The sequence below is a fragment of the Octopus sinensis genome, linkage group LG7 (assembly GCF_006345805.1).
Source record: "Octopus sinensis linkage group LG7, ASM634580v1, whole genome shotgun sequence".
In the NCBI taxonomy this organism is placed as follows: Eukaryota; Metazoa; Mollusca; class Cephalopoda; order Octopoda; family Octopodidae; genus Octopus; species Octopus sinensis.
This window is the reverse complement of record NC_043003.1, coordinates 52,546,015-52,561,162: the sequence shown is the minus strand read 5'-3', so window position 1 is coordinate 52,561,162 and position 15,148 is coordinate 52,546,015. Positions and strand designations below refer to the sequence as shown.

The window sequence follows — 15,148 nt, the reverse complement described above, 5'->3', positions numbered from 1 at the left end:
TGGTCAAGACAATGGAATTTACCATGCTACGCCAGACTTCACGGTCCATCATGGCATTACGGAGGTCCTGTTGCTGGATGCCTGTATCCCTGGAGATTACATCAGGGTAGGAGAGTGTGCGCCCTCTGGCATTGCGAGTAGATGGCTCCCAGAGGAGGAGAGTAGAAATTACCTCTTTTTCAGCTCTGCAACAATGTCCAGCAAACTGGACTCTCCTACCTTTCACAAGAGATGACACAGGTGGTAGTTTCCCATATATTTCCATTTTGGTTGGATGGCGCTTCCACGAGAGATTTTGAGCTCTCATAAGGAGGCGAGTGTAGGTTCCATCCAACCTCCTCTCAAGCTTCTTTGATAACGTCCAGGTTTCTGAGCCATATAGTAGAATTGGTTTGACTGTGGCTTTGAAGATTTCAAGTTTGAAGTCTCTACTTAGATTTGATGACCAGATCTTATGCATGTCATTACAGGCTGACCAAGCCATACCCTCCTGTAAAACTAAAGAGTCCGTTCTACTCTATGAAGACTTGATTCATTCTTGCCTTTTCAACATGTTTTTTTTTTTTACAGCTGGATACCATACCTAACACAAAGTATTGTACAGCATGGCTTAATACATTTTATCATGTTTAACTATCAAAACAGGTTTTCTGTATTGTATAATCTTTTACTTTTCAGGTAGTAAGCAACATGTCTAAACAAGCACATATTTATAAAAGAAATTATTTTGGCCTATCTGAGTGCTGAATTGTAAAATTGCAAATACAATGTTTTTGTCCAATACATGAAATATCAAACAATAAATAAATAAACATTGTTTAACCCTTTAGCATTCAGATTATTCTGTCTAATGTAATGCTTGTTTATTTGCATTGCTTTCAATTAATCATGCATTATCTCATAGCTTTGAGATTTTCATGGTGTGATTGATTATTTTTAGAAGGACATTATAGGGTAGGTGTGAGAGGTTGTATCTGGTTGGTTTGAACATATAACAGGTAGAATATTAAGGTTAGATATGGCCAGTTTGTATGCTAAAGGATTAACCATATAATGATTTTTATTTCTTTTCTGTATGAAACATTTCAGATGTCTCTCTCCTGAAATGGTTGCTCTTCAGCTCAAGTATAGATATGATCTTGAAATTGATAACTGTAAGAGGTAAAGTAAATCTTAACTTTTATATATCCTTGATGTTATTTAAACATCTTACATTAAGATAAAGTTTGAAGAATACACTTCAAATGTTTTATAAAGATTTGTGTGCAAATAGAGAAACCACTTTTTAAACTATTGTTGTTGTTCATCATTTGTGGTGGTGGTGGTGGCGGCAGTGGTGGTGGCGGTGGCGGGAGGTGATGGTGACGGTTTTACTACCATTGTTGCTACCATTCCTCACCTCTTTGGGTAATCTCTGATCAAACAAGCAAGGCAATTGGTTGAAAAACTAAGAATAACCTACAGATCTATTGTTTCAGGTATAACATACCTCACCATACTGTCCATTCCAGCATGCTGTGATGAATGGTATCAAAGCAGTGTGACAGTCTAATCAGGTATTCTCTCTACTCTCCACTCTGTTTCTGTACACCAGTTATTATTTTGCCCTAGGTCAGCCCTGATCAAACACACCTATAATCAAAAGCATCCCAAACATTAAAAAAGACCCCCTCCCCTTCATTCATGAATGACCATGGGTTTGCATCTAGAAAATTACTCTCCAAGGCACAAGTCCGGGCAATGTTGCATATGAAAGACTAGCAGTTGCCCATGCATACCAGCCTCCCCTCTTCACACCACCGATGTTATCCAAGGGAAAGGCAAAGGCCAATACAGCTTTGCACCAATGACATCGCAACTCATTTCTACAGATGAGTGAACTGGAGCATCCTGAAAATAAAGTGTCTTGCTCAAGAACACAACACACAGTCTGGTCTGGGAATTGAACTTACTAACTCATGATTGTAAGCCCAACGTTCTAACCACTGAGCCATGCACCTTTATATATTCCAAACATTATCATGCTGTTTTCTAAAAAGTTTCAATCTCTTAGACCTCATTTTTCCAATATGGCTCCCATTTTTGTAAGGGTCTACTTTGAAGGAGATTTGGCTGCTGTTTATAGTAGTTTGAGTAACTGCCTATTTGACTCGCCATCTGTTTGCTTCTGGTGGTGTCTCTGCAGAGGCAGACAAAATGGATTTAGTCAAAGCACAACAGTTGCTACTCCCCTGTACTTATCACTTGTGGTGTGTATCCCAGCTCAGTGTTTGGAGCCAGCAAAGTTATTGGTATTGCAACTATTTCTATGTGCATTTGTTTTGATACTTGTTTAGGTCAAGTGAGAAGTCATTTGTATTTTACTTGTTTCAGTCATTCTAAGCCTGGTTCTTATTCTATTCTTTTACTTGTTTCAGTCATTTGACTGCGGCCATGCTGGGGCACCGCCTTTAGTCGAGCAAATCGACCCCAGGACTTATTCTTTGTAAGCCTAGTACTTATTCTATCGGTCTCTCTTGCCGAACCACTAAGTGACGGGGACTTAAACACACCAGCATTGGTTGTCAAGCAATGTTGGGGGGAACAAACACAGACACACAAACATATACATACATACATACATATATATATATATATATATATATATATATATATATAGTATAGTATAGTATAGTGTGTGTGTGTGTATATATATATATATATATACGATGGGCTTCTTTTAGTTTCCATCTACCCAATCCACTCACAAGTCTTTGGTCGGCCCGAGGCTATAGCAGAAGACACTTGCCTGAGGTGCCACACAGTGGGACTGAACCTGGAGCCATGTGGTTGGTAAGCAAGCTACTTACCACACAGCCACTCCTGTGCCTGTCGGTCTCTTTTTGCTGAAGCACTAAATTATAAGGAAGGAAACAAACTAACACCAGTTGTCAAGTTGTGGTAGGGGACAAACACAAACATACACACATGCGCACGTGCACGCACACACACACACATGCATATATAACAAAACAAGAAGTTGGAAAATATTTTCGATATTATTTATTCACCATTACATACATTTCATTTGCGAATAGGAATTACAAGGTTTTACTTGTTAGATAAATATGTAAGAGATTTCCTGTTAGAAATTCTTCAGGCAGAGAACCAAATGGTACAACATTTACGTTTGGATGAAGCATTTATATATAGTTAGTCATCAGGAGTCGTGTTGGTAGTGGAGGAAAGAAGAGAGAGCAAAATAATGGTTGTTAAATATGCTAATATCGAGATAGAAGTTAGAATGGTCCATTCGTGATTGTTATACAATAACTCTATAAACAATATTTTCAGAGTTTTCTATTTTGATATGTACTTTGCATCAATACTAAAATGACAACAGCAACTACATACTGGATTATAATAATGAAATAAGCAGATGTGCTTCAAGAGGAAACAGCTGGGAATTTATCCTACCTTCCTACATTATATATAGAGAGAGGCTTCTTTCAGTTTCCATCTGTTAAATCCTTCTATAACGTCAGGCTTAGGTCAGCCTGGAGTTATAGAAGAAAGCATTTGTTCAAGGTGTCACACACTGGGGCAAAATCTACAACCATGTGGTTGAGAAAGAAATTTGTTATCACACAGACATAAGTGTTTTGTTTTGGGTTTTTTTTTTCTTTTAAATTTATACTAATTAGCAGGGACCCATGAATACTTCACAGAATTAATGAGAAACTTATTGGATTCTTTCTGAAAACTTTATCCTAAAAAACCTGAAAGCATAGCCTGTGTTGTGTCTATATCAAAAGATGTCACTCATCTGCTAATCATTGAAAAGTGAAGCAAATTGGAATACAATGATTACTTAATGCACCTTACCGAAAAAACCTATGTAATTTACACACTTTTGTTTCACAAAAACAAAAATAGACTTTAGTGGGTGCATAGATTACATGAGTAGATAGTTTCCAAAATTTTTTTAAGAATTTTTTTTTGTTGAAAAATGATGTACAAATGTAAACATCTGTACGGGAAGTTGACTCATTTAATGTCAGAATAGGTTTTTACAGAAAAAAATATAATGAAGTTAATTTTAATTTATGCTGGATGGTATAATGCTTACTTTTTCTGTATAAATTTACTAAAACCTGAAATTGTGTGCTGGAACAAAAACAATTGCAGCATGGGAGGTGTTTATACGCCATTTAAGAAACACACAAAAACAGTTAGATTCACTTCAACATTTAAATTTAATTTGCCAAAATATTTTCATCACTTTGAGACCACAACCTGTTCACTAACAAAATTCTATGCTGCATTCTGTGATGCAGCACAGAATTTTGTCAGTGAACAGGTCGCGCTCTCAAAGCGATGAAAATATTTTGGCAAATTAGATTTAAATGTTGAAGTGAATCTAACGGTTTTTGTGTGTTTCTTAAATGGCTTATAAACACCTTCCATGCTGCAATTGTTTACTAAAACCTTTAAATGGTTAACTACTTTTTGAAGTTTGACATTCATGCTGGTAACCAGGGTCCAGGCCATTGCTTGGAGTTTCTAGCTATCCCAGTGGAACCCAATAATTTCCTTAACTAGATCAGATTTTCTCCATTTAAGAATTCTAGCTTGCGTCTGCCTCCTGGAAGTTATTGCTCACTTTCTCCGCATTAGGACAATGAAATTCATCACTGCCAACATCGCCACTACCAGCTCTTACTGCATCTAATGCCGATGACAACATCATAATTCATCCTTGTGCATGTAAACTCACTAAGTGAATATGACTTAGCATTCCTACAGAAACCTTCATTTAGCTTATATGATGTTTAATGTCATTTCACATTCATGTTGAATTATTCAGCAATCTTACATTCTCGTCATAGAACACTTGTAATGTATGTATGTATTACCAGTTCTTTTGGTATGGTATATTTTTGCTATTCTCGTTTATGTCTCCTTACAGACATATAGATTCCAACAAATTGCTTCTTAAATTTCGCACCTCTCTTGTTCACTAAACACTGAGTTAAACCTGCAAAACTGTTTATTTTTTTCCTTTCAATTTTTAATGCAGGTTACCAAACTATTAGTTTGGTCTCCCAGCTAAAACGGTAATGACAAATTTTAAAGTTTGCTTGACATTTCATAAGTGTGAAAGAGATTAAAATTTCTATACTCCATATCAAAGGTTCCGACAAGAACATGTGAAAATCAGAGCTTGAGATAAGAACACACTTCCAACCAATCAAAATTCTGTTTACATAATCAGTTTGATCGGTCACCTTCCTCTGTCGGTTGAGTAAAGTGTCATCCAAGCTGATGTATATTGGTAATCAAACTTATTTTGCAACACTTGTGCATATTTATCAGCTTTCATTTTTGTTGATAAGAATTATCAACAACTTTTCCTGTGATCGTGATTCGAGAAGACATACAGAAGTATGCTAAAGATCAGACATAATCTCTTGTGGGCAAGAAATGTAAAATAAAGTTTATTATAAACAACACAAACACTTCATAATTTGATAGCTTTAAATGAAACAGAAACAGAAATTATTTTTATTTAATGAAAATTTAATAAAATCTAATCATAAGTAAGTGAATTTATGCTAAATATAACTAAATTGGAAACCTTTTTCCCTTGGCCATATCGGCAATTCTGAAAACTTATGGGTGCGAATTTTACACGAGTAGAAGCTATTTTAACAATTTTATCCTGAAAGTCACCTGTGTAAATTACATAGGTTTTTACAGTATGCATTTTATATAGTTTATGCACAATTTTATAGACATAATATGCAGCACTCTCCCCCATTCTTCACCTTAACTTATTTTTCTCTCTCCTTTCCCTTCAACTAATCAAGTGAAAGTGTTACAGATGGGCTAAGTAGCAGAAGGAAAACAAATTGCACATTTCACTCACCACCACCTGTCCCCCCCCCTTTAATTAGTCACATGGAAGCATTACAAATGGGCTAAGTAACGAAGTGACAAGCAGAATTATTATAAGATTTGTTGTTCAATAAATGGGCACCCAAATAAGGTTGACATAATCCATGATAGAACTGATATACTGTTTGTATGCTATTCTTTCTATTTATTTCTGTTAATCAAACATGGTACCCGTGATTACTCCAAATATGTTTGTGTGATGTCTGGCTTTCTTTACTGCTTCTTTATATGTGCTGGAAATATAATGGGAGCATGACTATGTAGTTGAGACTGTTGCTTTCCAACCATGTGGTCTTGGGTTCAGTCCTGCTACATATTGGCAAGTGACTTCTTCTATAACACCTGGGCAGACCAAAAGCTTTTGTGAGTAGATTTAGTAGATGGAAACTGAAAGTGTATGTGTATATGTACTCCATTAACCCTTTCGTTACCAAACCGCCCAAAGCCGCCCGAAAAAAATTTTGGTTTATGAGACCAAACCGCCCAAGGCTGCCCGAATTTACCTATTCATATTTAAATGAGAATATCAGAGCAAATCTCTTCAGCACATTCGTGAAAACACGTATTATACTTCGTAAACAGTTCAACTACAGTTTTGTACGATAATCGAAGTGTAATTTTAATTCCGTGAATTTTGGGAGATTTTTTTCCGAAATTTGTTCCTATTGTGTTTTCAAAATTTGTAATTCTGACAAAAAATGGATACGAATTTCATTATATCAAGCAGCGAGTCAGAATTCGAAGGATTTTCTACTGAAGACCTTGATAAATCTAACTCTATGACTGAAAAAAAAAGCATGTGGTATTTGATAATGAATCTGATGTTTCATTTTCCGAAAGTGAAAACAGTGAATCTGAGATCTCCGATAGCGATAAAGAAAACGAATTGGCACCTGAATGGAGTGAAAATTTAAAAACTGTTTCTTTCGGTGATTTTTCTGAAGAAACTGGACCAAGCCACAGACTTTCCCAGAAGGGTAAAGCCTTAGACTATTTCTATTTACTTTTTCGAATGAGCCTATTTGAAATCATTACGGCAGAAACGAACCATTACGCTAAAAGTAAACAAAGCGAAAGAAAGGATAGTTTGTTATTTCCCACAACCTTAAATGAAATTAAGACTATTTTGCCATAAATATTATTATGGGTATCAGAAAGTTACCTAGAATAACAAATTCTATCGTAAAATTTTGTTGTATACCCAATTGAATATTAGCTAATAACCCATTTTCTATAGCGATGTTTGAACAAAATTTTAATAATTTTATATTTTGTGGAATTTACCTCTATCTACCTGCAATTAGAGTCAGTTTGTGACAAAAATTATAGTATAGAATTGGTTGAGAATATTTCATTAAATTATCTTCCAAAAATCAGATTAATATATCGATAAATAAAAAAGTTATAGTTGTTTAATGAAACCAGACTAAATTTATGATTACGTTAGAAATTAATTGAAACACATAAGGGGTGTAATTTGGTCAGAAATATAGTAACGAAAGGGTTAAGGCGACGAGCTGGCAGAAACGTCAGCATCTATCTTTATGTTCTGAGTTCAAATTCTGCCGAGGTCGACTTTGCCTTTCATCCTTTTGGGGTTGATAAATTAAGTACCAGCTGGTGTTGATCTAATTGACTGGCCCTCCTACCCCAAAAATTTTGGGCCTTGTGCCTAGAGTAGAAAAGGTATATGTACTCCATGAAAAGTATGTCTGGACATAGAGGAATATTACATCACCTGGAAACAGGTGAGGGTTGGAGACAGAAAGGGTATCTGGCTGTAGAAAACCTGCAACAAATTCCATCTGACCCATGCAAACATGGGAAAATGGATGTTAAATGATAGTGATGGTGGTTGGGTTAGCAGTGGCAGTGATGATGATGATGACAATGATTTGTACGTAACTCCTTGTACTTTTTTACATTCTGCGCATAGCATGTTTCTGTTGTTGAGTGTGATTGTTATTTGTATTTAATGCTCTCTGGTGTTTCTGATAAACAGGATACAATGGTTTTTGATACAAACGACTAAAAGTCTGTTACTAAGGTCATTCATATAAGTTTTAAGTACTTGTACATGAGTGTCTTAGAAAACGGTGGAGTAGTGTGTGAGTGTGATGTCAGCTGTGTATGAAATCTTATGTGAAGAGATGTAAAATGTCATAAGTTGAAAACAGTGAATGATAAAACATATCCTTTTACAGCTGTCCAGTCATTTTGCATTTCCGAGGTTTTTATCTTTGTACTTTATAGGATTGGCAATTTGATAGACAATGTTTTGTGTGTTATTTGCAAGAAGTGTTGAGTATTTTGTGTATATGTGAATCACAGGTGATAGGTGTTTTAGATATATACTGATATGATATCAATAGTAGTTGGAGTAGTGCATATGTGTTGTTTTTCTTTTCTTTTCTTTTTATTAAAGCCATCTTGTATTTTCTGTGTTAGGTTCATAGGTTCAAACGAAGATCATGTCTACAGCAGCCACAACAAACATCAGCATCAAGACCGATAATGAAGAGATCAAAGTGGTTGATGATTTCATCTTCCTTGGCTCCAAAATAAATCAAGATGGTGACTGCACTCCAGAAATAAGACGGCGGATAGTACTAGGCAGAGAGGCAATGGTCAGCATGAGCAGGGTCTGGAAGAGTAGAGACATCAGACTCGCTATCAAATGCAGATTGGTGAATGCAATTGTCTTCCCAATAGCAACATATGGATGTGAGACCTGGACACTAAAGAAAGTTGACCAGAATAGAATTAATGCATTTGAGCTTTGGTGTTGGAGAAGACTTTTACAGATTCCATGGACAGCTAGGCTCACCAATGGAGAAGTTCTTAAGCAGATCAGGCCGAAAATGTCGCTAGAAGCTAGGATCACCAAGCATAGATTGACATATTTCAGTCATGTTACGCGGAGAAAATCCCTGGAGAAGGACATCATGCTCGGAATGGTCAGTGGCAAGAGAGAAATAGGCTGACCACGAACCCGCTGGCTTGACACCATCAAGAGGGATACTGGAATGGACATAGCCAATCTGAAAGAAGCGACCCAGGATAGAACTGACTGGAGGACACTGATCCAACGAGCAACCAAGAGTCAACTTCGACTGAGAGGATAGATAGATAGGTTCATTACAAGTTTAATGGTTGAGTGTAAGGTTTGAACCTATATTGTGATTTGCAGATTAAGATATGTGGGTTATGAATATTAAAAATGTCTAATGATAAGACCAAGCTGCCATCTAAAAAGCTTTGGTGTTGGTGCCACATACAAAGTGCTGGTGATGGTGCCACATAAAAAAGCACCCAGTACATTCTGTAAAGTGGTTGGTGTTAGGAAAGGCATCCATCTGTAGAAACCAAGCCAAAATAGGCTCTGGAGCCTGGTGCAGCCCCTGGTGTTGCCAATTCCTGTCAGCTGTCCAACCCATGCAATGAAAAACGGACATTAAATGATGATGATGATGACAATGGTGATGGTGATGATGAGTAGGTGAGTGATGGAGTTATCTGATGCTAATTCACCTCCGGGTTTTTTTTTTTTGTGTATGGTGGTTATAATTTAGCCCACTACCCAGTGTCTAGGAGTCTGCATTGATGTAAGTACAACTATTTATGAATAATGGGGGACATCCAAAAATGATACATGTAGCCTTTAAAAAGTATTTTCCAAAATATACTACAAACATATACCCAGAAACAGCTAGGATCTGAAAAAAAATCACTCTGCTTGTCAACATCAGTCAAGTATAACATTTAAACTACCAAAATGATCTTCATCATTAGTATTCTGTGTGTAATTATGAGTAGCAAATAAACATGCTGTGTGTTTCTTCTCTATCAGAAATCCAGATGCACAAGCATAGAAATCCCTCATGAAATACAGTCTTTGGTTGTATTGCCCCTGTTACATACTAAGGACACCAAAACATACTAGGTACCTTCTGTTTTTGAGAACTAGGTGATGGTAAAAGAAAAGCCCCCAGACTTTAACAGTAATATTGGTAAACTGAGGTATTACTACAGAAATGTTGGATTCTGCTGAATGGTGAGGAGGTGGCCAGTTGTCATTATCATCATTTAACATTCATTTACCATGCTGGCATGGGTTGGAGGGTTCGACAGGAGCCGGTGAGCTAGAGGGCTGCATCAAGCTCCAACATCTGCTTTGGCATAGTTTCTACAGATGAATGCTCTTCCACTTTACAGAATGTATTCAGTGTTTTTTACATGGTGCCACCACTAGTGAAGACATTGAGTAACTTGCAAAGCAAGAAAGCTCAGTTGAGTTGGTGTGGAGTAGTATTGAGAGGTGGCTTTGTGCTCAGTGAGGAAGATTAAAAATAGGTGTCGTGATTACCTCAGCTGGAAGAGAAAGTTTACTGGACAACAATGGTCTGTGGTCACAATCCTCATTCATCTGGCATGACGAGCATAACAAAAAATGATGTAACATTTTCCAAAATAAATATTTTCTGTCTTCCAAGTAGTGTAGATCTGGAAGAAATGATTCCAAAGAACCATTTCAACCTACCTTTTCAAGTATATAGTGATTTTTCTGAGCATTCTAAAAAATTTTTTTAAAACCATTTTTGGTTTAATTTCATGGGAATGGTCCATTTATGAAAAGCTACACTGTTTACAGGCTAGTGTACTCAGCTACAAAAATTATGTACAAGGAGAAAAATAAAAATAAAAACAAAATATGTGAATATGCCTTATTTAAAATTAATTTGTTAACACATTCTAGATTTAAAAATTAAATCATTAAAAGTGTATATGCTGAAAAATTATTTGAAATTGACATTGTTATCTCTTTTAAACTACATACAGGTCAGCTTTGAGGAAGATTACTGAACGTGATGATACACCAGCAAAGAGGATGATTTTGTGTGTGTCAAATGTTAATAAAGATTTAATGAAAGCTGATATGTCCTCAAAAATTCAGAATACTGAGGTAAGTTGGATTAAATAGCAAAAACAGATGAGGTTATTATTAGATTAATGTCATTATTTTTTTTTATGAGCCCTTTTCAAGCCTAGCCAGGCTCATAGGCCCGGTTTCTATGGTGTATGTGTTCCCCCCAGCTGGACAGGATGCCAGTCCATCGCAGCATTACTCAAGAAACAGGAAGAGAGAGTGAAAGAGTACAACTGGGGTCGCCACCACCATCTGCCAGAGCCTCGTGGAGCTTTAGGTTTTTTCGCTCAATAAACAGACACAACGCCCGGTCTGGAAATCGAAACCGCAATCCTCCGACCGCAAGTCCGCTGCCCTAACCACTGGGCCATTGCGCCACCAGATTAATATCATAGTTTATTTGAATCAACAAATTTTTAATGTAAGTTAAAAAAAAAAAAAAAATTTAGTTTCACAGATAAATTTAGTTTTAAAGGACATTCACTCAGTGAGCATTTAATTTCTCATTGACTTAAAATTATTTTCACAACCACACAGATATGCCTAGGGAAGCTTATTTGCAGTCTACTAGAAATAGCAACTGACAAACTCACTAAAATTCACATCCTAACATCTTAGGAAAGAAGGATACACGATCATGAGATTATTCTACTTAAGAAATAGATGGCTTGATCCAAGTTGGAATGCTTTTGATTCCAGCCTGGATCATGCCATCTGTTTCTTATATACAATAATCTCATAATTATATATTGGTGTGGGTGCTATGTAAACGCTTTCAGTAGACTCTGTACACTGGATGGCACTAGGAAGGGCATCCAGCCTTAGAAACCATGCCAAAGCAGACAGTAGAGCTTACTTTTCCCATTATCCATCTAACTGTGTACACCATGAAAGAAATTATAACAAGAAAGATTCTAAGTCAAGAAAAGCTTAATATAAAACATTTTGAACAGCATTTCTGATTTTATCAATACAGGAATCAGATTGATAAAAGCTTGTCTTAGCCACTTGTTGTTATCCAATTGTCATTTTCTCACAACCTTTAACAACTCTTCACTAACCTTTTCATTGTTAAGGAGTAAGGCCGCGAGCTAGCAGAACTGTTAAGCTCACCGAACAAAATGCTTAGTGGTATTTCGCTCATCACAACATTCTGAGTTCAAATTCCACCAAGGTCAACTTTGCCTTTCATCCTTTCAGGATTGATAAATTAAGTACCAGTGAAACATTGGGGTCGATATAATCAACTAGTCCTCTCCCCAAATTTCAGGCCTTGTGCCTTTTGTAGAAAGGATTATTGTTGTTGTGTCACACTTTCTTTTCCTCTTAAATTCACCACTACATATTACCATTTTCTCTTCCATTATAAGGATTTCTTTCACACTGGCTTCTGGTACTTCTTTCTAACTTTTTTTTATTTTTTGTGACAGTTGTTTATTGTATCTCACAAATATTTTTTATTTTTTCATAATCTATTTATATTCTTTTCTTCATCTATCATATGAATTTCTTAGAATTTCTTAGAACCTTCATTCCAGAAGTACTCTTTAACTAGCCTACTTGCTGATCTTCTTTCTACTTTAAGAGCCATATCCAAAATGTAGAACACAGCCGATTATGTCCTCTTACAATACTCTGTTCTTTGTTTTCTATAACACTTCCACTTCCTGATGTTTAATGCCTCTTTTCTTTCAAGCTGTTCATCTTGCTTGTCATCCACATCCTTCTCCTTCTTTGCTGATGATATTTTCAGAAAAATGTAGAAAGGTTTCCCTTCATTATTTGAACATTTTAAAGTACATATTTTTATCATGTAGTTTTCAATTTTTTTTTTTCTAGCCTGTGATAAACATATTTCCTAAAATATATCTTTATCTTTTGTTACTTGTTGAACTACAGCTCTGCTGAGGCGTCACATTGAAGGGTTTAGTCAAACAGATCGACACCTGTACTTATTTTTTAAAGTCTAGTACTTATTCTGTCAGTCTCTTATACTGAACTGCTAAGTTATGGGACTGTAAACAAACCAACAATGGTTGACAAGTGGTGTGGGAGGACATGAACAATGATACACATACATGTGGAGGCACATGGCCAATATGGTTAGAGCAGCGGACTCACGGTCGAGGGATCACGGGTTTGAATCTCAGACCAGGTGATGTGTGTGTTTATGAGCGAATTACCTAAGCTCCACGCTGCTCCAGCAGAAGGTAGTGGCAAACTTCTGCTGACTCTTTCGCCACAACTTTCTCTCACTCTTTCTTCCTGCATCTTGCAGCTCACCTGTGACAGACTGGCGTCCTGTCCAGGTGGGGAACCTATATGCCAAGGAAACCAGGAAACTGGCTCTTATGAGCCAGGGATGGCTCGAGAAGGAAAGAACATACACATGCATATATATGTTTGTGTGTGTGTGTACCACTCATACTATACTTGCATGGTATGCTATATTGAAGGAACAAACCATTCTATTTGTGGTGTACCCAGTATTATGCATTAGCAATAGCGAAAATATCTAACCTAAAAATAGCAGCCTGCACACCCTAGCCAGTTCTTTTCCAATTCCACTAAGTAAGTAATCCTTAAACCAAGATACAGTTTTTTGTGAGCACATGTTAACTAATAGATGGAACACATTATCAAACCTTTTACCTGCAGCTATTTTTCAGAGTTGCATTACCTGTTTCACACAATGATGATTATTCAATCTAATTAAATGATATCAACACCACTTATATAACATTCCAAATTGTTAATCAGTAGATTATTTCCTGTTGCTGGTTTTCTTTGATATCCAATCTGGTATTTCCTCTAATTCGGTACCAGGTGTAGTTTATTATACAACCCTCTCTTTCTTTGAACTCCTTAATGGTAAGTAGTACTCTACTATTACTACCAGGTATTTCCTCTCCAGGCAAGCATTTCCTAATATTACAAGCAGTCTCCACTATCCCATATAGCATATTTGTATCTGAAACAACACCCTACATTTTTTCACCTTTCCCAGATAATCACACATAACACTACAGTTCCTCCCCAACATTCAACCTATATCCACAGAATACCCCTAAATTCTGTGTATCTCTGCCCTCTTCCCTTTGTTCTTTACCCTTAGCTAATGAATCCTAAACCCTGACTCTATGCCTAATTGGCTTTTTATACATTTATATTTCTTCACTTTTACTTCTTGCTTTCTTTATTTATCCTTACTTTATCTTTGGGCCTCTCTCAGCTACCTACTTCTCTAAGCCTAGTATAATATAATATCACCACCCTAGCCTACCAAAGAACCAGTCTAGCAGACTCCTGTCTCACCTGGGTTGCTGACCTTAAATATCATATTACACCCTTTCACAAACTATATTCTTAACCTAACCCCACTCACTAATGCCCACAATTGTCAGCTTTGCTGGTCATTCTCCCATTTCATAGTTAGCTTCAACAGGCTTCAGCCACATTCCTGCTGTATTCTTGGGATATTCTTTTGTTTGTAAAATTACATTTCATCTGATGATTATGGTTTTTTTTATAATGAAGTAATGTTCTCTTTCTTCTATTAAAAACAAAATGCATAAGAAACAACTGTAATGAGCAGACAATTATCCGTCTGTTATTATTCATTTGATTATAATACACCAAGGGGACTTACAACTTGTTGGGTACACTAAAGTATACCAAAAATGTACAATACAATGTAATGTGTGCTTTGGACCAACCCCTAAGCGCTAAATACTCATAGGGTTGGTTTTTCTCTGTGTACACAACCAGAATATCCTGTTTGATACTTACCAACCTTAGGTTGGAACCACAAGTTTATCCAACCCAAACTTTTCAAGTACCTCATTCTATCTGAATCCTTATTTTACTATATATATATATATATAGGTGCAGGAGTGGCTGTGTGGTAAGTAACTTGCTTACCAACCTCATGGTTCCGGGTTCAGTCCCACTGCATGATACCTTGGGCAAGTGTCTTCTACTATAGCCTTGGGCTAATCAAAGCCTTGTAAGTGGATTTGGTAGACGGAAACTGAAAGAAGCCTGTTGTATATGTGTATATATATGTGTGTGTGTGTCTGTGTTTGTCCCCCTGGCATTGCTTCACAACCGATGCTGGTGTGTTTATGTCCCCGTCACTTAGCGGTTCAGCAAAAGAGACTGATAGAATAAATACTAGGCTTGCAAAGAATAAGTCCCAGAGTCGATTTGCTCGACTAAAGGCAGTGCTCCAGCATGGCCACAGTCAAATGACTGAAACAAGTAAAACAGTAAAGAGTAAGATAT

General features: G+C 36.6%; 1 protein-coding gene across 16 annotated transcripts in view; it reads left to right on the top strand.

Moving 5' to 3' along the window:
• The window catches only part of LOC115214409 (breast cancer type 2 susceptibility protein-like), a 210,963-nt gene that overhangs the window by 111,592 nt on the left and 84,223 nt on the right, over window positions 1-15,148 (top strand). For all 16 annotated transcript variants that reach the window (XM_036504782.1, XM_036504776.1, XM_036504779.1 and 13 more), the window contains 2 exons: window positions 1,090-1,161; window positions 10,777-10,900. In XM_036504782.1, coding sequence (XP_036360675.1) covers window positions 1,090-1,161; window positions 10,777-10,900 — 196 coding nt within the window. The remainder of the gene's footprint in view (window positions 1-1,089; window positions 1,162-10,776; window positions 10,901-15,148) is intronic.